This window comes from Suricata suricatta, chromosome 10 (assembly GCF_006229205.1).
Source record: "Suricata suricatta isolate VVHF042 chromosome 10, meerkat_22Aug2017_6uvM2_HiC, whole genome shotgun sequence".
NCBI classification, from domain to species: Eukaryota; Metazoa; Chordata; class Mammalia; order Carnivora; family Herpestidae; genus Suricata; species Suricata suricatta.
Genome location: NC_043709.1, coordinates 79,602,983 through 79,629,707, shown reverse-complemented (window position 1 = coordinate 79,629,707; position 26,725 = coordinate 79,602,983). Strand labels below are relative to the sequence as shown.

Below are 26,725 nucleotides of genomic sequence, written 5' to 3'. Positions count from 1 at the left end.
CTTCTTTCTCCTCATGTTACCTTATTTCTTGTACGGCCCCACGGAAATGGACATCACAGGAAGACCTAACAATACAGTACTGTAAATTTACTGTAACACATTATCTAACAAAGCCACAATTGGCTTCATTATCTAATTCCAAATTAAATACTCTGTTCCACTTTCTAGCTTTGGATATTTCTCGGAAATATATAAAATAGTGCTATATTTATATTACTATTCTTAGCTCATAGTGTATGTGCTTTGTCTCTATAATTAGACTCCAGAAGCTTAAGCGTATGAAATGGTCTAATTTCCTTCAGATAGTGTCCCCTTCATTTCTATACAAGCAATCACCTTATTAGCATTTTTCTGAAAAACAACTGGTTCCTTGGAAGTACTGGTTAAAATAGAATATCATGTTTAGGAAGTATATGTTTAAGTAAAATTTTGAGGTTTTTCTTTTTTTTTTTCCCTCATTTGTGCTCATATTTAAGGTTGCAGCCCTTTAAGCTCACTGTGAGATTTAACGTGGTCATCTGTGGATGTTAGTAACATTAACATTATACAAAACCAGTTGTCTCTGATGTGTATGCAGAGGAGCTATCCCAGTCACTGAGTTAATATCACTCTCCTCTACATTGCAAACCCCCCAAGTGACAAGGACCAAGGGCTAATCACCTTTGTTTTCTTCTCAAAATCAAAATAGTACTTCCTCCCAGTAGGCAGTCCATAAATGACTGTGTAATGTTGATAAAAGGCAGGTCAAGGCTTCTCACCACTCTTGGCAGGGGCCAGAAAAGTGTGTGTGGTGGGGCTGTCCTAGGCATTACAAAATGTTCCGCTGCGTCCCCAGCCTCTACCCACTAGATGTGAGTAGCTGCCTCGCCCCAGTTCTGATGATAAGAGCATCTCCAGACATTGCCAAACATCCCCTGGGGGACGGGATCACCCTAAGCTGAGAACCACTAGTATAGATGAAGTAATGCAAGTCTAGCATTGAGCCCAAAGACTGTCATTATCTTGTTGATGGGTTTTTTTTCACTTTGGACACAGTAAATTGCCTCTTGGAGCCTGGGTCCCTTCTGCTGCAAAGTGAAATGATTGAATGCAGAGCCTCAGTCTCTCTCTCTGAATGATCTTTTAGATTATCTAGTGTTTACTCAATATAAATTAAATATCAGACTCCGTTCTAAGCACAAGGCATCCAGTGGCAAGACCCTAAACTTCATCCCCTTCAGTCATCTGACTTACAAAGAAATACCAGTTCTGGAAAAAAGTTATAATCATAATAATAGTAGGAGTAGTGATAGTAATAATAAACAATGCTACTCCACATTTTTTGTCCGCTACTTCTCAATGGAAGTAAAGGGACTTAATACTTATTGAATGCATTTTATGTGCAAGGTGCTGAACATTCCATGTCTTCCTTAATCCCAAAATAATCCCATGTAATATATACAATCATCTTTTTTACACACAAGGCAACTGAGGTTCAAAGAGGTTAAGTATTTTCTTAAAGTCAGAGAGATTGTGAGCAGTATACATGGGGTTTATTTTCCCCACTACACTGGGCTGTCTTTGCCACACTGGCCAATATAAACACCATATACTCAAGGGCAATTCAAGAATTACATAATCCAATTTACCAGAAATGCCTCAAGCACATTAAAAAGTAATATTTCAAATTATCAATATGTGTGTTGAGAATGGAAAGGCTGAGGGAAAAGAACCTTTTCACTGCCAAATCCTGCTCCTCTAATAGGAACTTCCCTTTAAAGTAAAAATTCTGTTCTCGTCTAATTTTTTTAAATAGACCTTTATAAACCTATCTAATAGGACTTGGTTTCCCTTTATTACTCCTTCTCCTCCTGCACAGCCATGATACAAAACCTCGGTCCACCCTTACTTCGGCTTCCTGGCTTCCTTGTCATTTTACACCCCCTGGATTCTGGTCTCCACTAAAAATGTTCTCAATCACAGATGACTGTGTTCTTGCCAAATGCTGTAAATACATTTTGTTCCTGACCTTTCTGGTAGCACTCCCTCCTTTTGAAAGCCTATCTTCCCTTCCTTGACATTGTGATTCAGCCCATTTGCTCTTCCAGTTGCTTTCCTGACTTCTCAGGCTCCCAACCTGTTGTCCATCCTTCAAAAGATATGTTTAAATGAAGTTACTTTTACAACACCAAAGACTTAATCATCCATTATAAAAGGTAGCTACTTTTTTGCATGGACCTCAAGTATATTGTAGTATAGAGGTGGAATTTAAGGAAAGGTATTAAGCAGGCTGTGTTCTAGCTTATGAGCAAGTAATAAACTGTATCATGTATCTTGAATGAATCATAGATAAGCTGCTATATAATGATCGCCACTTCAGATAGCTGTGAAATTAGGTGATTAACTAGTTGTTACATAACCTTCTAATCTCTGTATAAGTCTAATTACATGAAATAGAAGTGGGGGTTTTGATTTTTTACTTTGCTTTTCTGTTTGGAGTGTCATTGTAACTACTGCAGTGTAAATGTTGGAAAATAATTGCATATGTTAAAAAAATAAATAAATCAAACAAAAAAAAACAAAAAAAAAAAAAACCTATTGGTTTTATAAAAAAAAAAAAAAAAAGATGATGTTCCCACAGTTCCGCCTTCAAACGTCTCCTCATTCTCTTCATACTCCCTGATGATCACACCCATGATAATGATGACTACATCTACTTCTACTACCTGAACTTCTAGAAGATATGAACCCTGTCCCTATCAGGCATTTTCACCTGAATACTTTAGAGCACATCCAATTAGACATAGTCAAAAGTGAATGGATTATTTTCCTCATCAACACTGCACCCTTTCCCATGTTTCCTAAATTGGCAAAAGACATCACCAGTTCTCCAAAGCCAGAATCCTCCTACTTCTTAACCCCTGACATTCTATGGATTACCATTTTTCCATTGCTTCCAATGTCCTAAAAATGTCTTCTCCCCTTCCCCTTCCTGCCATTACCAATGCCACCCACTTGGTTCAAATCCTCAAAATACCCTGAAGGTATCAGATATTTCCCTCCTATGTAGGCTCCCTGCCTCTGAGGCAATCCCTTGCAGTTGCTTCACAAAGATTCCACAGTAGGGCGCCTGGGGGGCTCAGTTAGTTTATTCCACTTCCATTCGGGTCATGATCTCATGGTTCTCAAGTTTTAGCTCTGTGTCTGGCTCTCTGCCATCAGAGCAGAGCCCACTTTGTATCCTCTGTCTCTCTGTCTCTGTCTCTCTCTCTCTCTCTGCCCTCCCCACCCCTCGCACTCTGTCTCTCTCTCTCTCTCTCTCTCAAAAATAAGTAAACACTAAATTTTTTAAAAGGCTCCAGAGTAGTTTTATCCATGGGAGTTTTCCCTGTGATGACGGAAAATGTTCTATATTTGTGCTACCCAATACCACGTACTTCCTGAGCCCCTTGAAACATGGCTAGTGTAACTGAGAAACTGGCTTTTTAATTTTAAAATTTTGAATTTTATTTTATTTTATTTTAATACTTTAATTAAGTATTTATTTAATTTAATTTAATTTAGCCAACATGTGGCTAGTAACTACCGCATCAGACAATACAACTCTGGAGTGGTCATCTTTAAACACAAATTTATTTAGAACACTGCTCTTTCTTTCAAAATAAAACCAATTCTCCTTAACTTAATATATATGGCCTGAAACAACTCAGCTGCCCTACATTTCTGGCCATCCCCCCTTCTAGCACCACCTCCAAACTCAGACATATCCTATGGGTGATGCACAGATGTATTATCCATATAAAACTAGTTTGCACAATACCACACCCCCGTGCCTGTACAAAAGCTGTCCTCTCTGCCTGTGCTCGCTCGCTCGCTCTCTCTCTCTCTCTCTCTCTCTCTCTCCCAGCTGCCATACTCATCCACCAGCAGCAAGTGCTCTAGCCTCTCCGGCATCACTTGCACCTCCTTGGCACCTTAGTGCTTCCCTATCAGCACACCACTCTTCCGATTGCTATGATACATGTGTCACACTGTACCAAGAACTTCTTGAGGGCAGAAATTGGATTTTCTAGGGCTATCACTGGTGTCTACCAATTGTTTGTAAACTGCTGTCCAGCCCCAGCGTCTAAGGTAACTATTCCAAACATTACTCCTGTTACTAATTAGATCAAATCCAAACCTTCCAATCAAAATCTTCAAGCAAAGGGATCTGTCACTCAATAATTCCTTTTAGAACCCCTCTCCTTGAGCCAAGCCTCCCTTTTCACATTGTCTACCGATGATGTGGACATTCCACAACCCTGTCTGTGCCTCCTTGATTGTCCTTCTGCTTTTCTACAAACTGTGTCGATTACTTTCTTGAATAACCAGGGAAAAGTTCACCCTGAGCAAGAGCCTCCATTGGCTTACCTCACAACTCCACCTGCCTGACATGATCCTGCCTCTGACCATCCTGTGGTCACTTATTGCATACTGTGTTCCAAACTAGAAGGTCCATTCTTTGAGGGCAGAGACTTACTCCTCTGCTTCCTTCCCCATCTGCAGCATTCCTGACCATGCTTTGCATTTATCAGGCACTTAAAAAGTATACGTTAAAGGTGGTATGAAATCTTAAAAAGGATGTCTGTTGCTGCTACGAATTCCAAAAATAATTATTCCCAACTCTTGCTTTTTCAACATCCTATTATGTGTTTTATTGTCTCAGTAGTATCTAGGTATTAAAGATGAAACTGAAAAAAACAAAATAAATAAAAACCATAGAGCCTTTTTTCTCCTATAAATAAGGGTCCAATAAAACAAAACAAATCAGGCTAGGAAGTTACAAAACACGCTAGGCACTCCTTACCAACCTCAAATTACATGAATAATGATTTGAAAGTAAAGACTTGAGCATTTTTAAAAAGCAAAATGATAAAGGGGATAAGCATTGCTTTTTCTTCTTTTTTAAATGTTTATTTTTAAGAATGGGAGAGGTGCAAGTGGTGGGGTGGGGCAGAGAGAGAGAGAGGGAGAGAGGGAGACAGAGAATTTAAGGCAAACTCTAGGCTCTGAGCTGTCAGCATAGAGTCCGTCACAGGGCTCGAACTCATAAACTCATGAACCGTGAGATCATGACCTGAGCCAACGTCAGATGTGTAACCAAGTGAGCCACCCAGCTGCCCCAACATTGCTTTTTAACTGCTATCAGAGACTATATCCACCTGTTGTGAAATTGGAACTGGAAATCAATTTTTTATCAAGTCATGGTGACTACAATTGCTGCAATTTTGCCACACCTGCAGACACTTTCACACCTTATGACAAGCGTGCTGAGATGTGACTACACCAGGACCTTATCTGAGCTGAGCTGACATATGAAATATAAAACCCCAACCTGTGGATGCCAGTATTCTAAAGCTAAGATTCTTCTTTTGAGTTAAAATACTACAGAAGCACCCATTCTGTTAAAATCAGTAGAAAATAAGTTCCTAGTTTTTAATTTTCAGATATGTATTTAATGCTTAATTCTCTTTCTCTCACCTTGTCCTAAAAAAAAGATGCTATCTCAAGTATTAAGGGTCAAAGAAGAGATCTTACAAGTACACCAGAATCTTTAATGGACAATATAGCATCTAGCATTTAAAGTCATATCCTCTAGAGATAGTCTTTCAAATTTGTTTCAAGGAATGAGCTGCTTTCTATTTTTCAATTTTTAATGAACTCCTTTATGTATTGAGGTCTTAGATCTTCATTAAAGTTAATCAACAATTTAATTGTCAATAATCTAGTCATTTGAATTATCAATGAGACAAGTTTTAACTGCAGAAATTGACTAAGAAAACTAATAATGTGTAATCATGTCAGCTTTCTAGAGAATGTCAGTAGTTACAACAGCCTGACTGAAAGCTGAACTACAGAAAAGAGTCCCCAACACCAGATCCAAGAGAATTTCTTATATTTTATAGGACATCTCGTAGGCTTTTCTAATTCTTATTTTAGACAAGACTCTCCACCTTACTCCTTAATCTTACATCAAAGCATTACTTCTCAACAAAGTTACTGCAAAACATTCATCGTATAAAGAGCCCATAAACAGCAAAGCTATATTTCATTTATTTGAACAGATTCATAAATAAGTCAGATATTTATCAAAGTAATCCTTTCTCATAATAAAATTAATCATGTCGGCACTACTTACTGGACACCCACCATGAGCCACACATTATGCACGCACTTTATTTAATTCTCTTAATACTCATATTACATGAATGCTGTGATTATCCCCATTTTACAGAGGAAGAAATTAGAACTTAGAGAGATTAATTTCCCCAAATATGGCTCCAAATGCCTCTCAAATTCAAATCCCATCCTGTAATCTTACAGAAGCCTGCATAACTTCTTTGCATTCATTCACTCATTCCTTCAAAAACATTTGTCAAATACTCTATAAATGCTAGGAACACAGTGGTGATGTAAAAAATAAAAATAAAATTAAAAAATTAAAAAATAAAAACTCCTGCCTTCAGAGAACATACATTCTGAGAGAGAATGTCAAAAAATAAAATGTACAGTAAGTCAGAGAGTGATAAGTACTATAAAGAAAACACCCCAGACTACTAGGATGTCAAGGGCAATGGCGCTGGGTGCTAGTTTAGACAGGGGTCAGCATGTTTATAGAAACTTCCTGTTTCCCATACCTTTTTCTCATCACTTTTGCATACCCACTTCCTTATCTTCCCTCACATCCAAAACCACACGTTAGATAAGTCATACTAAAAATTCTAAGGCCAAATTCTGGTTTAGAATCACAGAAGAAACCCTAAATAGAAAAAGACCTGAGGGAAGTAGAATGAATGGATATTTTCATACATCTAAAAAATAAGAATCTTCAAAATTATTTTTGTATTTGATAACCAAACTTTAATTAAATCATTTCTAAAACATCTACACTGTTGCTTCTTCCCACTCTTCATATCTACCTGATTGTCAACATGCTTTTAGCAGAGGAAGAGAAGACCTTATTTGTTGATACCATTTTAATTAGCAGTTTCAGGACAGTTCAGTGTCTCAAGAAGAAATGCCTTTCCTCTCCAACAGTTTGAACAATAAAAGCCACCCACCAGTGAAACCAGTTTCATTGAAAATGGCCTGAAACTATCAAGGCTGTACTACACCAACAATGAATTGCACCTCCAACTGCATCTCCAATGCAGACATTCTGAAAGAATGAAACTAAATACAAAAGTTTAGACTGAATCACATATGTATGCAAATCAGATACTCTCTTGCCCTTGACCTTTAAGGAAACCAACCACCAGTGTTCTGTTGTTACTATTGTTTTCATTTTTAAGACAAAAATTATTTAAAGGCTTCAATTAATATTTTCATCTTAAGAATAATTTATATGCCAGCCCAGATCACAATAGGCCATAATCAAATTTTGTATAATGACTGTTCCTACAAATATAGCAACTTTTGGAGAACCTAACTGCTTATGTCACTATATCAGAGTTGGAGATTTAATAGTACTCCATTAGTCTTACCTCTGCGGCTAAATAGTTCCCAGTTGCAAGGTGTTTAAATCTGAACAAGCTGTTCCATTGTCCAGCACCCCCACGGCACGGGTCATGATGAACTACCTACAGACAAAAAGGGCAACAATATTAAAGACTAAAAGATATTCACATTGCTGGCAAGCAAATGTCAACAGTTTACACAAAGTGCTCACCTGTTAATACTAACTTGTCGAATCTAATATATGTTTTCATAAGAAGACAATGTGGAAGAAAAATAAAATTCCCCACAAATGAACAAGAGACCTAACAGTTAACTCACTGGCTGCACACATGATACTCAAGCCTTAAATGTGCAAATACAGCCTTCCTCCAAGAGACAGGTTTCCTGGGCCAGAACTGGAAATGCTGCGGGGTTTTTTCCCACTTGTTACTCAAATATTCTTTTTTTTAAATCCTATTAAAATCTTACTATGCACCAAGTACTCTTGCAGGCAATCAGGACACAGCAATGAGTAAGACTAGAGCTTTCAATACATAAGATTTGGCAAGTGCTAGGAGGAAATAAACAGAGCGCATGACAGAGTAGGTAGGGAACGCTTTTTTAGATGTAGTGATTAGTACCGGCCATTCGGTGATGACATGGTAGCTGAAACCCGCAGGGTAAGAATGAACAGTCACGTAGAGAGATTGGAAGATATCATTCTAGGCAGAGAGAACCACAAATGCCAAGGCCTGGAACTTTCTTGACTAACTTAATTCTTGGCTCTCTCTGCAGATGCTTTTTCACTAATACCATGTCCTTTCCTACCTGTCCTGGGAACTGGCTTTGCCCCAGATGCTGAGCCACCAGGCTCCCTGAGAATAAAAGAAGCCAGTCTGAAGCAGCTGCTAATGCCAGGTGGCCTGGTGCACAGCAGCAAGTCTTAAGCTTTACAGTCTAAAGATGACTGTGTTTGCACCCCAGCTCTGCCAAGTACTAGGGTATGACCATAGCAAGCAATTGAACATCTTCAAGCCAGTTCTATCATGGCCAAATGATTTTAATTCATAAGATTGTCTTTAAGTACCAGAACTTTTCATTATTCTCCCAACAGGTTACCTTCTTTTTGTTGATACTGACCACCCTTGGACTCTTGCCCCCAGCCTCAAATTCTGGGTGCCTCTATACAGAACTTTCTAATACTTTTTGCTAGACCCCAGCTTCTAAGTCTTCCCCTACTCTGATAGCTCGAGTAAGATAATAATTATGAAAATAAAGTGGATGAAGTCTTAAAAACACTCCCTGTGATCCAAACACTACGCATCCTACAAGGCTATGTTCTCAAATCAAACTTCTTCCGCAAATCCTTTGCAAACCACACTGGCTACACTCTAAGTCCTTTGGCAAAGGCATTGATACCTTCGAGACTGGTCATACCTAACGGTTGTCTCACGTACATGCACACATTTTGTACACAGCTGCTGGAGGTTAGCAAAGACCCTGAAGCTCACCACAGATCCCAGACCAAGAACTCCTATCCTGTACACTAGCACATCTAGCAGTGCTAGTGGAGCTACCTAGAGGACAATTTAGAGATATGGGAAGGAGGGTTTATCATTTATCACCATGATTTTTGGAAAGGCCGCTCTTGGCATTATCAGGTGTTGCCTGAGATACAAAAATCCTGCAAGTTACAGCCTTCTGAGTGACCCACTATATCCCAGCAGCCTCACCAACAGGGTTCTGGAGTCATTCCATTGGAACAGAAAGCAGAGAAAAGTAGAACAGAGCTTCTCTCTTTCTCTTTCTCTCTCTCAAAATAAACCAACTTTTAAAAAATGGTTTTAAATAATAAAAATAAAGATAGGAAATACATGTTTTGTACTATTTCATCTCTATTCTATACCATGTCATAACTTACAGAATTATTTTGATGTTACATTTATAATTAAGGATCAGCTCACTGGAATAAAGATCATACTTCCTCACTTCTGTTTCAATAGTCTGTAATGTGTGCTGTTAGCCCTCTTTCAATATGGTTATTTCCCTCTTCTTTTCATCATGTACAAATAAGTGTGTTCTGTTATTACTTCTCCTAACACAAGACATAATTCAGGGGCCCACATTTGTCCCTGCTCTTTCATTTTCCTGTACTTGCAAAGAATGTCTTCTGATTTTCATCTTCTACCACTTCTTTCAAATACAAATGAATGTACCTATTCAAGACAGGTACAAATATTACACCTTCTAAAGCAATTATTTATATGTTGAAATATTATTTTAATATAAATTATTTTCCTTTTCTTCTTTATTTTTGAAATTTAGGCTTTTATTAATTTTGGATCATGAAAATCTGTAAATAATATTACTTATGAATTTTATTTTAAGATATTAAAGGAAGTATCACAAAATATATGCTGTAAGAGGGGAGTGATGGGTTTAAAATGATTGCAAACCACTGCTATAGACTTAGATGTCCATTACATCAGGATGGAACTTATCAAATGTTGGCTTGTTCATAGGTAATTACGTCCATCTTACCTCCTCCACGGTATAGAAAGATCCTTTAAAGAAAAATCCATACCTTACATTTTCTTAATTACCATATTGGCAATGACTTTTTAAAGTATGGATGAACTCTTAACTATGAACCTCCTCATTCCAATAAAAATGGAATCCCCTAAAGAAATAAATATTCTTCTCAGTTACTGTGTAGTTCTGATATCTATCTTTACTTAAAGTGAGTTGTCATGTTCCAATCTTAAATCCAATGCCATTTGAGGCACATTGCCTGTAGTCTGATCAATCTTGACAACATTTCACAATGGATTTCTAAAAAGCAACGTCTATTTATGCTCTTATTAGATGAGAGATGAGAGAGAGAAAGAGAAAGAGAGATGCCCCAGATAGGCTAGGTAAAGGAAGTAGTAAAGATTCAAATTGATCACAGTAATGAAGAAAACAGGTTAGTTCACAAATATTACTCTTTTATCAATTTATCATCAATGATGTCTATAATAATAAAATAAACAGCCTAGTAAGTCCAGCACTTTTATATAAATACTAAAATCCAAAAATATTTACATACCTCTATTTCCCAGAGTGCTTTAGAACTAGTAGCAGAAGTGGCTGATTGACGCAAGGTTGTACGAAGGAAAATGTGTTGTTTTTTCTCATATTCATCACAAGTCAGGAACTTCTCTTGTTCTGCATGAAACAATCTAACAACATCACCCTAGGAAAACAAGAAAATCAAACTGTATTTTCAAGAAAATTCTGAATAAATGGACATAGGAAGCAGATGCCTCTTTCTGGTTTTATACCCTGTACCTTTCTGCTAGTTACTTGGCTTTTAATGATTATTTACACATTCCAAAAAGAGGAAAACTCAATGAAACACTCATGGTGAGTATTAAGTCTATAACCATCTTCTGAAGTGTGAATTCTAGTGAATTCACAGGTTTTGCATATAGAAGTTCAGTAAGACTACCTTCAATTCTTCCAGCAAAAGTTCCATGTAGCACATACTTACTCCTTTTAGTACATCTTCTCGATAGGAACTATATTTCATGAATAAAGTGATTTTCCAGCTAGTGTTGCAATTAACAGCATTCACCTATTAATGAAGAAACTTTAAGTTATGAAACTATGCATTCCATTTTGTACCAGAAACTATTCCTCCAACGGGTGAAAAGAGAAAAAAGATAACTTTGAATAAGAAGGTATGTACCTCAACACAAATACCATACAAAACTAGCAATCATTATCTACATGGATCTTAGGAATATTAATTACCACTGGGGTCACGCTCATGAAAACAATAAATGAAGCTATGTGACTTTTTTTTCCTCTCACAATGAATATAAACAAACTCATTTTCTTTCCTCTTGAACTTACCTCTTTACACCCCGGATTATCGAGAAGCTCTATGTTGCTGGCATGTAGTGGTTGGCCTGCATTCACGGGCATCAGAACAACTTTGTCACCTACAACAATCTAGGAATCAGAAATAAGTTGCAAGTGTGACACTGAGCAGATCTGTGGTGCTCTATGTGAAGATAAAAATAACTGCACAGAAGTCCTCGTTATTGAAACAACATACAAATCTTGGTTTGTCCTCCATACAAATCTTAGTTCAATATTTTTCCTCTTTGAGGTAAAATGTCTTCTGATTAATGACCATGTAATCATGTTCATAATGTTTATCAGCCTGGATTCAGAAAATTGGCGTAGATCTTTTTCTTATTAGTCTCTCAGTTCAGTAAGAACTTTTTAAATGTCGATAAATAGGACATTACTCCTCAACACAAGGTTCTTATGCCATGTGCACAGCAGAGAGAGTGAATGCATCCACCACAAACAAGCATTTATCTGCCTAAATATTTGAACTACTTCAAGTGCAAGGAGAAAATGCCACACATGTGTATTATCTAGGGAATTAAAAACAAGTCTGTTAAATTTGGTCTTTCCCATAATCTCAGAAATCTATTAAACATTCTAATGCCATCTGGATTCAGGAAATGCACAATTAGGTATGACCTGGGAGAAATATGTTTATTGTTTGGTCCTTGAGTACCTGATTGACTTTTATCTTAAACATCCAACACTAATATTGCTCTTTAAACTTGGAATTCATTTTTAAATTTAAAAAAATTAGCTAAAAAATTGACTTTACTGACTGGCTGGCTCAGTTGGTAGAGCATACAACCCTTGAACTCAGGGTCATAAATTTAAGCCCCATGTTAGGAGTAGAGATCACTTAAAAAACCAATTAAAATATACATATATTTTTTAATTGTTTTGGTAGAAATTCTCTAGAGAAGTGGGTCTAAGTTGAATTTTCATTTATGTTATCATTAACAATGTGCAATTTATCAAAAATTTCTATTCGTAACTCAAATTGTGAGAATAAAGTTATGCTTTCTTAATGATAACAATGAACAGTTTAATTTTAGAGTTCTTACAGTCTCTCTTGTGACAATCCATTAGAAGTCTTATTACTGTAGGACCTATACTCTCAAGTCTCATATAAAATTGCTTACCATCTCAGAAATGAAAACCAATACTTTGTCTTTGCATATTTTGTACCAACTGAATAAGAGAATACATTAATTTAACAGAAAACTGAAAAGAAAATCAGGACTCAGAAAATAAGAATATACAAAACTTCTTCCTGTATCTTAACCTAGGCCAAGATTTTCAGGAACATAATTTCATATTTCCAATAAAAATTAATATTATGGGTTATATACAGGAGTCTACATTTACACATAGTACTGCTGTCACAAACTATATCTGGAGATTCAAATATGGTAGAGGAGCTTCAAGTTCACTAGTCAAGCAAAGGGAGGTTGTTCTTAGTTTGCAGAAGTAGCTTCTAGAATTGGTCTCTCACAGATTGGTCTCTATTCATCACCCGCCTTTCAAGTCCATCATCAGTTGGGTGTTGGTGCCTGACTTACAAAACCCATCGTAGAAATTCTCTATGCACAGAAAAGGGGATATCATCAAAAGGTGTTAAGTGAGAGGGTGAGGAAGCAGAGGGGCTCTATTTGTGTAAAAAAGGAGAGGGAAGGAGTAAGAGTACTTGCATAAGAAACTTTCCAGAGGTGGTGCAGGGGGCAAAAATTGGGGAGATGGAAAACAGGATAAGAAATGTTAAGTGAAACTTCTTTATATTGCTTTCTACTTGTGAACCAAAGTTGGTAAGTAGTTTTAATTAAATAAACAAAAACATACAAAAGAAACATCACATAAACATATTTCTAACATCCCCTTCCACAACTCACTTACACACACACACATACACACACTATTGCACATGATATCAAAGTGGCTCTAACTCCCAGAGCCAGGCAGAAGCACACGTCCTCATCCACACTATGAATACTGGGACTTAATACACATCTTGCCAGTGCTGTGCCTGATCTTCCAATTTCTTAAAGAGCAACTGGAATTGGTTTACAATGTCATTCTTATCTGCATCATACAAATATTAGCCAATAAGCTACTAAATATAAAGATATATCATAGCTATGTCCTTTCAGTTAAAACAATATTTTCATTTGCACCTATATCCATTGGCCTAAGTCTTACTATTTTAGTATACTTTTCTGTAAACTTTGGGTCAATCCATATGTTCTGTTTATTTTAAAACACCACCCTTAAGCAGGCTGTGTTGTAGCCTATGAACAAGTAATATATTGTACCATTTATCTCGAATGTATCATAGATAAGCTGCTATATAATGACTGCCACTTCAGATAGCTGTGAAATTAGGTGATTAACTAGTTGTTACTTAACCTTCTAATTTCTGTATAAGTCTAATTAAATGAAACAGAAGTTGGTGTTTTGATTTTTTACTTTGCTTTTCTCTTTTGAGTGTCATTGCAACTACTGTATTGTAAATGATGGAAAATAATTGCATATGTTAAAAAAATATGAAACTTTATAAAGTAAAAAAATAAAATAAAAATTTTAAATTAAAATAAATAAATAAATAAATAAAATTAAAATTAAAATTAAAATTAAAAAAAACACCACCCATAAAGTCTTATACAATATATTTTTAAGACCAGACATATAGCCCAAAATGTCCAAGCACCAAGGGTTTATAAGAATGGTATTCAAAGAGAATCTAACATTAATTCACTGATTTCCAAGTCTTCAGACTTGTTCTTGACAATGGTTACTTTGACTAACCAAGCTGAAAACAAACAAACAAAAAAAGGAACAAAAACAAATAAACAAACTAAAAAAAAAGCATTGCAAACAAAATGAACAAGATGGTAATCAAAAGAAATAAAAAGAACAATAAGAAGTGCCAAAAAGAATACAAATATGTGAGAAATAGTCCCTGTCCTTGAGGAATTTACACCTAATTGGATAAATTGGTAAATATGGAACTTGAGGCTGATCCACTGATGTGGTCAGATGCCTTCTGGATGTTATGTATTTAATACAGAACTTGAGGTTGCATTCATTTTATTCCATGTCACACTCACTTTAGTACACAAGCATCTTTTAAAAATTCCAATTCCAAAAGCACTTCTGTTGAATCTATGCAACAGTCATGTAAGATTCAACTTGAGATTTTACTGAAAATAAGGAGCAATATAATACCACTGGCAGCCACCCTTCTTCTGGCGTGGCACCTGGCATGGTGAAAAAAGCCTTGCAGTAAAAACCAAAACACCAAGGATCTAGTCCTACCTTTGCTAGAATTCCAAGAGACCTCGTTTTGCAAAATAGCAAAATCTACTTGCTATTTGAAGAGGTTCTTTGCCTAAGAGTTGAATTTTTCTCTTGACTGGAGGAAGATCTGGGCTTTTCTCCTTTTTAAAAACTACCATCAAGGTAAAGAACTAATAACTTCTTAAATCCAAGTTGAAAATTTAAAAAAAAAAACCCACTGAATCATGGGAAAATAAATGAAAATTAAATATCTACATACTCTGTTATCCCCAATGACTTTCTAACTATTCAACAGTACGGAAGAGTTGAGGGGTCTATGAATCTATTTGTCCCCCAAAACCATCCAACTGACAATTCTGTAAGACATGACATAAGCGAGGATCTGAGCATTTTCCCCCAGACTATCATCATCCCATTCTTTTTTTTTATGTTTGTTTATTTTTGAGAGGGAGAGAGAGAGTACAGTAGTGAACCCAACATGGGGATCAAACTCACAAACTGTGAGATCATGACTTGAGTTGAAATCGGAAGCTCAAACAACTGAGCCACCCAGGGGCCCCTCATCAGCCTCCTTCTTAAGTTTCATTTCAGTCACCGAACATCTTATTGGATACTTACAACCTAAATCACAACTTACTAACTGCTAAATAATAAAGTATAATTTTAAAAGTCCTTTGAACCTTTCAATGTCTTCTTAGCTTAACCCACTCTTAAGGAAAATTAGTAATAATTAAATTGCTTGCTATGACATGATAGTATTTCCTACATTTTAGAATTTTAGAATGAAACTTACTGCTAGGGAGTGCCACCTACTCCTGGGGAAGAAAATGAGCACTGCAATATACTTAAGTGGCAAACAGAGGGCAATGGGTGTGCTTATGTTTTCATAGCAACCTTAATCACACACAATAGCTATATAGTGGTGAGCAAAAACAGTGAGCTGTTATGGCAAAAAGCAATGTGGAAGGTTGTTTCAGCCATGCTTTATGGAGCACATCTATATAAGAAGGATTTCTATACGGCACTTAACAATTTCATTGTCCATTTTACCAAGATGGAGTGTTGGGTGGTAGGTTCCCCCGACCCCAGGACAACTAATTATTTGAAATAGTTCATTACATTCAACTCTCAGTTGATCCTATAAAGGCATCTGGGAGAAGGTAGAGGAATAGATAGAATGAATAAATAAACAGAATGAATTAATAAAATGCACAGTTAGTCTAAAGGCTCTAATTTTCCAATCATGTCCTCATATTCCCTCAGAACTTGAGCTCACTTTTTGCTTTTCTCGAAGTTTGATTTTCATTGACCACCTTCAGCCAGGGACACTACTCGGTGGGGGACCGGAGAGGGAAGCAAGCATTATGAGAATGGGCGCCAAAAGACATAGGTTGTTTGTAAGCTTCATAATCAGTCCCTAAATAATTGAGAGTTGATTGTAATTAACTACCTACTGAAATTAAAATATATATCATGCTCACAGCACACATCACTTGATGCCAAAAAATAAACACGTAGGACTTATTTTTTTTAAGGAGTCCAACACAAGACTTAAAGTGCACCACATTCCTGCATGCCATGCGTCTCCCAAACCTTACCTAAAGAGGGGATCATCAGATAATTTATTAACCAACTTAAACCATGAAGCTTGCAGCCTGTGGAATTGAATGTATATTTCAAAATTCACTGGAAAAAACAGATTCACTATAAAAGAGGACATTTCTAGGACAAGAAATATCCAAACGATATTTAAAATGTAAACAAAGTACTGAGAAAACTGTCAGAATAATTCTATTTTTCTATTTTTTGGATTTTATAATGTTAATTTTTTTAATTGCAACTATTTTCTGGATCACATGACCCAATATTTGCAAAGTATTCTATTTATGAAAGATATTCAGCATTTATTGAGCATTTCCTATGTTCTAGGGACTATCACTTGCTACTTTATTTATTACAAATGAAAACAAATAACAATGTATCCTATTGAATCATTTCATATAATTTTTATTTTCCCTACACTATAAATTTTCTAGCAGAAAATACTTTAGCAGCTGCTAAAATCTACACTATACTACACACAAGTATGTGTTCTAAAATATATTTTAAATACTGCCACCAACAAGTGAGTGCCCATCTATAACTCCTTATACATTATGCATCTTAAAGATGTATAGACTGCAAACAGCTGACCATAGAGCCAGTAAATGAAATACTGTCATAATGCACTGTTACTCTATTAATTAAAAGGGATAAACAACGTTTCCTAAGCAAAGCTTTCTCCTTACAACCATGCTCCCTCCTATTTAAGAAAAGAAGCAAACTCTACCTCTCCTTTGAAAGGTTAGGCCAATGTTAGCATTACTTAAACTCTTTCACATGAATTCCAACTGGAAGATGATCTTTAACTAATCTGAATTTTGACTTTCATGATTCCCAAGCACAATTTGCACTATAAATAAATACTTTTAATCTATTAAAGATGTGACCACAAAAATAATGTGCTGATTGAAAACTATGTGTCCTTTCTTTCTGCTATCTGAATTCTCTCATTTATTATGAATACTGTCTTTATGAACACACTGCTTCTCTCTTAATTTTATTTTTACATACATTGTCACCCTCGCTTCTCAGCTTCCAGAAGGGATGAATATAAAACCAAGACCCTTCATTTCCGGCAGCATCCAAGGACACACGCATGGCATTCTTCTCCAATAAGGCAGGTAATCTCTTGTTGACAGTCAGATACTTGTTGCTTTTTATATGTAGCAGCTGTAAGGAAAAAGACATTACCACCTTTATTCTTTGATGTCCTCTGTTAATAACATGTGTATGTTTGTACATACATATTGTGCCCACATAACACCCCTTGGGGTGCAAGTCAAACAAAAGAGCTCTTTTCACACCTCACCATCTTTCCAAGCTGACTCCTCACCTCTACCCCACCATGTACTGAGCACATGGTGAAATCAAACCAGAGGACACCTCTGAACCACTTTTATCTACTGATAAATAATAGGATAAAACCAAGCTTCCCAAAGGAGACCAGGAAATTCCAATCACATTTTCAAAATTCTTGCACAGACACAACAGAATATACTTAAAAATAACCAAGAAACTAAAATAATGCACCAAACCACTTAGTGTTATTAACCATCCTTGCCATGGACAGCCATTCTTCTTGTGTGAAGAGGTAGGCTTTGCATCCTAAATAATCCCTACTCCCTGATCCTACTCCGTTCTCAAATGGGCATGGACACACCATTTCTCAGACTTGTGGCTGCCATTTACAAGACATCACCAAGACAGTATTCTACTGAGTAAGAAAGCTAAAACAATCTTCCTGTCTATTATTACAATCATTTCAATACAGAATGGTCATTTTAATATCCACAATATAAGAAAGAAATTATCTCATGAACCGATGAAACCCTCATGGTCCAGCCCCATTCCTCTGGAATCTACCTTGTTAGAACACATGGCTTATCCCCTAACTGGTAATGCAAACATTTGCACTTCAGGTTCTTGACAAGACACATTAGTTCCTCTTGCTGGCACTTAATTCTGGTCAAAACTTGGTTAAGAAAAACTCTTTGTAGGGAGGATTTCTCAAGGGACATGCAACCCACCCATGCCACAGGTATCACATCATCATTCATTAGATTAAGTCCTACATTTCGGGGAGCTGCAAATTCCGGTGCTCTCATCTTGTCCCATCAGAGGGACGCTTTGACGGTCCTGTGCACTGGCATTTTGCCATTGGCCAAATACAAAATATCAGGCGATATTATTTTTTTAAATAGCTCTATGAAACACCTCATTGTAGTACTTTCTGTAAGGAAGTTGTTAAGGCTAATGCTTACTATGTGAAACAGTGTCCTCTTTATGAGCACTTATAAGGAGGAATACTTCTCTGGTCTTCTTTTGTGAGAACATTTGTGTTTCTAGACCTTTGACTTAGCTCTATGTTAAGGACTTCCTATGTGAGTGCTATAATATATTATGCTTCCCATACAGGAAAGTGAGCAACAAAAAGACTCCTAGCCAAAGGTGACCAGCCTTTAAAACGTGGTGTTTATAAACATGCCTCCCCCTGATGTCACCTTATTCATTTAAGCACTATCTTCCCTTTGACCCAATCACCTTATTTATTTCTATTTTATTGTATGTGGTATGTATTTTTGAAAATGCTTTCCATTCTTTTTGGAATGAGGTGTGGCACGTATTAACAAATAGCCAAGTAAAGAGCTCAAAGATCTAAGTGAAGCACAGGAGAGGAATGCAGCTGAGATGAATCATTGAAATAAATCTCTCAGTAACAACTCAAGGACCATTCCCCCCTCAAAATATAACATGAACACTCTCTTCTCTCTACAGAAGGCAAAGATAATGCTTTGTATGTTACCTGTTAGTCTCACCAATTCTAATGGAGGGTTTTACTACAGACCTTTAGAAATTATGTTTCCCTGTCTTCCTCCTGTTGGTGGAAAACCCTGTACCTACATATAGATAAGCGCACTTCCTTATGGGAATTCTCACCAGACTTATTTGCGAACATATAGAATATTACACTGAACATTAACTAAAAATATTATATCCATAATTCCATCAAAGAACAGGTGGTTGTGTGTCCAAATTTTAATGCAGCTTGGCATTCCTAACAGACACAAATTACCCATAAAATATTCACATCTTTTAAGAGAGAAAATAAATAGACTTACTTGTATAACATTACTGTATTTCACAATTTCTCCCAACAGTTTCTTATTCTCTGATTCATTTTGTTTTTGTTCCAGTTCAGCAGCATGCTGGAAAATGGTTAGCAAATATTCAGCATGGAAACACAGCAAACAGAGTACAATAGTTGACAAAGAAATAAGAGTTATTTTAGGAACAAAAACTATAACCATGAATAAAATAAACTTTAATAAAATTGCTTTACTCTTGGGGCTGAGTGGGGGAGGACCAACACCTAAATGATTATAATATAGTATGATCATTCTCTCAGGGTAATGCTGGAATGTGGCCAAAAATATCTTGGGATGCTTCTGTTGAAAATTTCAGAAAAGTACTAGGCTCTTTGATCTTCTAAAACTAGTTTCAGAAGGAATATTGTCCGACAACCAAACAGAATATAGAAGTAGTAGGTGAATTTCAAAGTCTCAAATAGTTTCAATTCCAAAAGTAACAGGAATTTTAATAATGCAAAATTTAAGTTCTATCAAATTTACATTCAGCCCAAACCAGAAGCAACAGACTTTCAATTCTTTTTCTAGTCTTTTAGAAAAAAAAAAATTAAGTATGATGCCAAGTAAAATATAACTGGATCTGATACTTCTACAGAGATTATGAATGGTTTCCAGTTTGATATGAATCTTTGAATTAGTGTGGCACACCCTAAAAATCAGCAGCAGAAATATATTAGCTACATGCCAGGAAATCAGTGGTCACATCCTATAGCTTAAAAGTCCTTTTGACTTTCAGTGTGTTGCTATGTCTATTCTAAGATCTCTGTGCATTAAGTGGAATCACTAAGATACAAAACAGATCGCTTGTTATTGCTATTCTTGGTCTAGCCTAAGCCAGATAAACGGCAGCCTGGCCCTTACCTGTAATTTCTTCAGCAAGGCTGCCTCTGTGTGGTTCCCCTGTTTGGCTTGCTTAGCTTTCCAATATTGTTTCTGGGCAGAATATCGGTTCATAGGGCACACCTTAAAGAGGCAGTCTATGACAAAGCAACAAACAAAAACACTGTAACTAAGGCAACCAACATTTCTTATTTTCCTTATAGACCAGCATTGGAATCTTGCAGTCCCTGAGTAGAAAGATTGGGCCTATCTCCCAATCAACTCAAACTCCCCCTATAACATTCTTTCCAAATAATTATTTAGACTGTTAAAATACCCTCTTCTTCATTAGTTTCAGTTTTTTAAAGTATACCAGTTAGTGTGATTTATTTAAAAATCATGTCAATGTAATCATTACAGTATAAGGTACTTCTTAATTATAATGGAGAACCTGGTCTTAGAAAGTGAAGAGAATAAGATTAGTGATGTTCACTGCCTTACCTGACCTTGCACCATTAGTTATGTATTCATGGTATGTATCTTTGACAGCCAAAGTGATTCAAGAAGTAGAAACAATCAATTACAACAAAACACATTTCAGTCATGCATTGTCCAAGTTTCCACATACCTGGGGTGAACGTGATGTAGACTCTGAGATGCAGTGTGTTATGAGGGAAAAACAAAGCAAAACAACAACACTAAACTAAGATTCTAGTCCTAACTCGACTACTAAATATCAAGATAGGAAAACATAGTGGAATAATCTAGTTGATTATATCTCAAAGTCAATATAATATAGGTCAATAGTAAGCTAAATATATATTTTTCTTTTTAAAGAGGAAATTAAAAATTTGAGGAAACAATTCTTCCATACACTAATGATTTTGTATGTTTGTGAAATGGACTACAATCTAGAATAAAGATCAACTCCCAATATTCTATGATAAAGGAGTAGTGATACAGATAATCCAAATACTATCTTCACTTTTTTGACAAAAAATTATATTAATTCAATATGATAAATGTACTTTATTTTGGTTGATATGTTAATATTTAAGGTTACTCTCATTTTTTTAATATGTATAACACAAATAAAATTCAGTCAACTGAAATACCTACTTTAGCCACATTCTTGGCTATATATATACACACACTCATTCTATTATTCTCTATTAAAATAATTACAAAATTAAATGGTGGACTTGATCTCTTCAAATCTCTCTTATGGTTCTGAAGGCATAAATAATCAAGAAATATGACCCATAGGGGTGCCTGGGTGATTCAGTTGGTTAAGTGTCCAACTCTTGATTTTGTCTCAGGTCATGATCTCATGGTTTGTGGGATCAAGCCCCATGTCAGGCTCCACTTTGGGAATGAAGCTGCTTAGGATTCTCTCTCTCTCTCTTTCTCTCTCTACCCCTCTGCCCCTCCCTCCACTGTCCCTCTCTCTCAATCTCTCTCTCTCTTTCAAAATCAATAAATATAAGAAGGAAATATGACTGTAATTTTTTAAGAAATCTTAAAAACACAGAAGAAATAATGACTTTTTCTATAACTTGTAATCATAAACACAAATTCTATTGATTGGTCTCCCCCTCCATACACATAAAGGCTAGAGAAAACTAATTGCTAATTTCCTGGCTTAACTGATGTGGATGAGTAAACATTTTATACATAGCAAGAAACAGACACCTAAAAGACACCGCTAAAAGTAAGCTGAGAGACCATCACAATTATAGTATGATACAGGGATCACCACTTGGCACATGTGTCTGAAAACCAAATAACAAGACCTAAAAACTGTTTCCCTTGGAAATGTATTTTATAAGGCCAAGAATTTATTCCCTACATATTAGTAACTATAAAAAGAATATACAATTTTTTTCAAGCATCAATATGGAGGTTGTTCACTGTTACCACCAAAAGAATGTTCCCAATTTAATACAACAGACTATTCTGACTGTCCTGTACCAGGCAAGTGACTGAATTATACATTGTGTTAGTGAAGCAAAAACAGAAATCCATATTCAAGTGGAACTAAACTCCATAATCTGAAGTCTGTACTTCTGATTCCACCCAAGCATGAAAAGAAAAGGGAAAAATTGTGTTCCTCTCCATTACTTCAGATCCCTAATTAAGTTGACTAGGAAATGGTCCCCTAAGGGAGAAAATATTTTCGCTAAATTCTAGATCACTTCAGTAGCACTTCTAATTAGTGGTATCTTTGGGTAACTGGCAAACAGACTGTGTGTGTCGTGGTCCTGATTGTTGTGGCTGACGTTATTGTGAAGTGAAGCCAAACATTTAGCCAAACCATGTTGACTGGTCTGGCTGTGCTACTGGGTGCTAAGAATCAGGTGCTGTCTCCAAAACATTCACAGTCTCACGTCTACCATGTGTTGGCAGTTTCACAATGGAGCTCAAGAAAAGATACCAGGGGGCACAAAGTTGCATGTGGCCAACTTCACCAGGAAGGTCAGAATAGTCCACCCAAAGGAGAAGATACAAAGCATGTTTGAAAGAAATAACCTCAATTCAGCACATGGGCAACGGGGCTCACATGCACGGGGGCATGCCAAACAGAGCCAACTGCCAGGACAGAGGCAGAGAAGGAGAGCGTCAAAAGACCTGACAAGCATACAGGAAAACTACGGCCCGGCTGTGAAATGAGAATGGAGTGGTTGGTGCAGTCAGAGTCTGTGGAGTCCCATGTGCTGGATTAGGAGAATGGACTTTATCCCAAGGAAAATGTCAAACTCTTAAAGGATTTTAAGCTCTTACAGCATATGAAAGATGATGTGACCGAGCGGCAAACAGACCAGTGGAAAGCCCCCTGCCAGCGCTCTGGGCGACAATGGGGATCTGAGTTTGAGCTGCATGGTAGCTGGGGGATAGCCACAGATTTCAGAGAAAGCAGCAGAACCAACAAGCTTAATAACCCAAGATGTGGGCTGAGGAGAGGTGAGGAGAGAAAATGAAGACAGCCAGGTGAACCAGCTTCCACACTCTGTGTCTGAGATGCAATTTCAAAAGCTCCAATTTCAAAAGCGCTTCCTGCTTTCAGAGCTTTGGTTCTACGGTCATCCTCAGCAGCCTCCCACGGATCACATCTCATTTCGTATACAGTAAATAAATAACCGATCCATTTCTGTGTGGGAACGAGTATCGCAGGACTATTTTGGTTGATGGGAAAGAATGTAGGGCATACACAGACTTCTGTACAAATGCTTTTCTTGTTGATGGTGGTGATGGTGATGGGTGTGTGTGTGTGTGTGTGTGTGTGTGTGTGAATGTGCATGTGTTTGTGTGTTGAATTCTCTCTTCCTCTTTTAGGAAACAAAAAATCTACTGGTCTTGGGCCAGTCACATATTTTGTCTGGTTCTAAATTGATTGCATAATAAAGGTGTTAATAATATTTGCCACACCTAACTTACAGGACTGCTGAGATTCACAGAATGAAAATCTGTGTGAAAGCACTCTGTGAATTTTAAAGCCTTCTTATAAATGTACAATATTATTATTAATATTGCTTCATTGCTTCATCCATTCAGCAGTAGCTTCACTGAGATTAAGAGATGACTAAACCCTCACAGAGCTCCCAGCAAAGAGCAACAAGAAGTACAGGTCTCAGACTGAGCCTGAACACACACCAGAAATGCCTAATCCACAACAAGCATACGCACCTGTGGTTTAAGAGACGCCACGGTGTGTAATTGTTTGCAATTCTTGAATTCCCTGAAATAGGACGGCAGTGAGCAGAGGAGGCAATCTCTACACCATGCAATGCCTTTTAAAATATGCAGGTGCAAGGCCTATCACTGCAAGGGTGGAGCTTTTGACCCGTCCCACACTCCTCCTCCACAATAGGAATCCCGCTATTTCAGAGCTGCCCTCTCTCAGCTGCCCCCTCCACACGCTGCCCTCTAGTATTCCTTGGTCTGTTCATTCTCTAAATTCAAAGGTATATAAGAAAAAGCTTTCAGAGGGGTTTCTAATTAGAAAGTGGCTCCGTGTCATTTGGGAATTAGTTGACAACATTTGCTTCAGTTTTTCGAGACTCAAAGAATAATTTTGAAAAAGGAAGTTTGGCTCATGGAGCAAACACTAAAAGCACAAATAAAAGGAAGCAATGTGAGTTAGATTCTCTAAAAAGCTTAACCTAAGGACTTAAGGCCAACAATTGTGCAAAAATACAGAAGTTCAGGAAATGTTAGTAATCCAACAAATCATGATATATTCAGTCCAGCAATATTAAAAGAACAATGCCTTAGAATTAGAACTTTTTTTTACAGCTCTGGAAGGATATTAAACATCTTAGGGGTGTTCCCTTTAAACTGAAAGATTCGATAGCATTAGCCTGCTTATAAATGCCAGTGGTTTCTCCACTACAAAATATGAAAGCTATTCAAACAGTGTGGAGCACATAACGTGGATATCAAAGAAGTAACTTTCCCACACGATTTTACGTAAATCTGGCAGGAAAACGGTCTAAACCTCCACTTACACCATGTATCTAAATAGTTTTGAAATGTTTTGCTTTGTATCTGTAAAAGCACTTTCTAAAATATTTGTATCTAAGGCAGTTTCTACATCTCCAGAAACTACAGGACTCCATTTGGAGCTGCTAGATGCAAAGTGTAAGTTATGTAATGGCCAGCAACTTCCTTTGGTAATGGTGGAAAGAAAACTTTGTTTCATTTCTCTTCCCTCAGAAACATGTTGTAAGATTTAAATGATGCAAGACATATTAAACCATCAGCAAATGCCTATCACAAGGCAGGCATTCAACAAATGACTCTTTCATGGTAGCTTGTAAAATTACCTCATACTGACTACAGGGAACATGGTTGCCAAGGGCTTTATTTCCACATGGAGAAAGGTGGGGAGGGAGGGCGTCTAAAGCCTTCCTTTTTCTCTTTAAGATACAAACAGGATGCGGCACAGCTCAATGAATATTATGGGACCTTCCCAATGATAAAATGAAAAGTAGTAAGAAAACTCTCCCTACAGTACGGGACAGGCACACAAAAGGCCATTGGACACTAGGAATTAGAATTCAGAGTTGGTCAGAAGACAGGTACACATTCATTAGCTGAAAATGTAAGAGTAGCATTCTTTTCTCTTTCAGTTTCTCTAAGAAAGTATCCTGAAATACAATGTTTGTATAAAACTGTTTAGAGTGTGTTTTTACAAGGAGTGTGTTTGGTTTTGCTTAGGCGTGGAAATTTCAAACCAAACATCGACCTCCCCTGACCCTGGCCTAACCCAAGTGTAGAGAGGGCCTATAAGAGGGAAAGTGTCCTCTAGAATATTAAGAAGGCCAGAGAAAACTTATTAGAGGTGTTTGCAAATATTAAGATTTATCACAATACCTAGGAGGGCAACCATGAAAATGCCGGATAACTTCCTCTAGGCAAAAGTCAGCTAATTTACTCCTGAAGAGAGATATAGCCTTTTAAAGTTGCAGGCTTGTATACTGCTAAAATGTCAGTATTCCAAGGGGCTTCAGATAAAATCCAACCTTTTCCTTCTCTGAGATAAAAAAGCAAAAACTCAGAGTAAGTTGCCTAGGCCAATCATGATAAAATATCTAAATCAAAATAAATTATAAATATGAACAAGTTCAACCACACTTTGTATACTTCAAAGAGTCCTACAAACTGGTAGTAAAGATTATTTGAGACCCTGAGAATTAACTGGGATTGTTTCTTCCTAATCCCAGAGAGTAAACTGTAATGAGCAAACCAAGTGTGGCCTACCTTCCCTACCACCAATAGGCCAGTCACTTGGAAAGGCATCCAAGCATCCTACATGTGGCTGAACACACATCTTAAGATTTTTCTTAAGACCACACAGTTGGAAAGGAATCAAGCTGGAATTTGGACTAAGATCCTCTGAACCCAATTCAATAGCTGTCACCGTGTGATGGCACTTTTTGGTAGCAGGTTTGTCATACAGAGGCAAAATCTGTCTCACTTGTAAAGCTATTATAATTCTACACGTACACCTCCAGGCAAATTAGGACAAAATCTAATCTGGGGCGCCTGGGTGGCTCAGTTGGGTGAGCATCCAACTTTGGGTCAGGTCATGATCTCACAGTTAGTGAGTTCAGCCCCAGATCAGGCTCAATGCTGACAGCTCAGAGCCTGGAGCCTGCTTCAGATTCTGTGTCTCCCTCTCTTTCTGCATCCCCCTCCCCCCTCATGCTCTGTCTCTCTCTCTCTCTCAAAAATGATAAACGTTAAAAAAAAAGTAAAAACAAATCTAATCTGGCTTCTACACAATAGCCTAAGTATGTGAAGAGAGAATCCATCTGACATCTCGCGCTCATCTTTGGTGTGATTATTACTTAAGACATCCTCAAAAAATTTCATTCTTATTACCAAATACTAAGAATACTTCTTCACAATAGATGTTAAAGGTTGTTAAAGGTTGACCTGGTAAAGTATTTATTAAAGCAGTTACTAATGTATTTAGCAAGTATATGCAGTGGTCAGAGAGTGAGCTG

At 37.0% G+C, this 26,725-nt stretch overlaps 1 protein-coding gene across 2 annotated transcripts in view; it reads right to left on the bottom strand.

Annotated features, from left to right (window-relative positions):
• The window catches only part of ITPR2 (inositol 1,4,5-trisphosphate receptor type 2), a 478,853-nt gene that overhangs the window by 363,285 nt on the left and 88,843 nt on the right, over nt 1–26,725 (bottom strand). For both annotated transcript variants that reach the window (XM_029955850.1, XM_029955851.1), the window contains exons 3-9: nt 20,259–20,374; nt 19,371–19,457; nt 17,263–17,421; nt 11,353–11,451; nt 10,988–11,071; nt 10,544–10,690; nt 7,503–7,598 (exon numbers count right to left, since the gene is read on the bottom strand). In XM_029955850.1, coding sequence (XP_029811710.1) covers nt 7,503–7,598; nt 10,544–10,690; nt 10,988–11,071; nt 11,353–11,451; nt 17,263–17,421; nt 19,371–19,457; nt 20,259–20,374 — 788 coding nt within the window. The remainder of the gene's footprint in view (nt 1–7,502; nt 7,599–10,543; nt 10,691–10,987; nt 11,072–11,352; nt 11,452–17,262; nt 17,422–19,370; nt 19,458–20,258; nt 20,375–26,725) is intronic.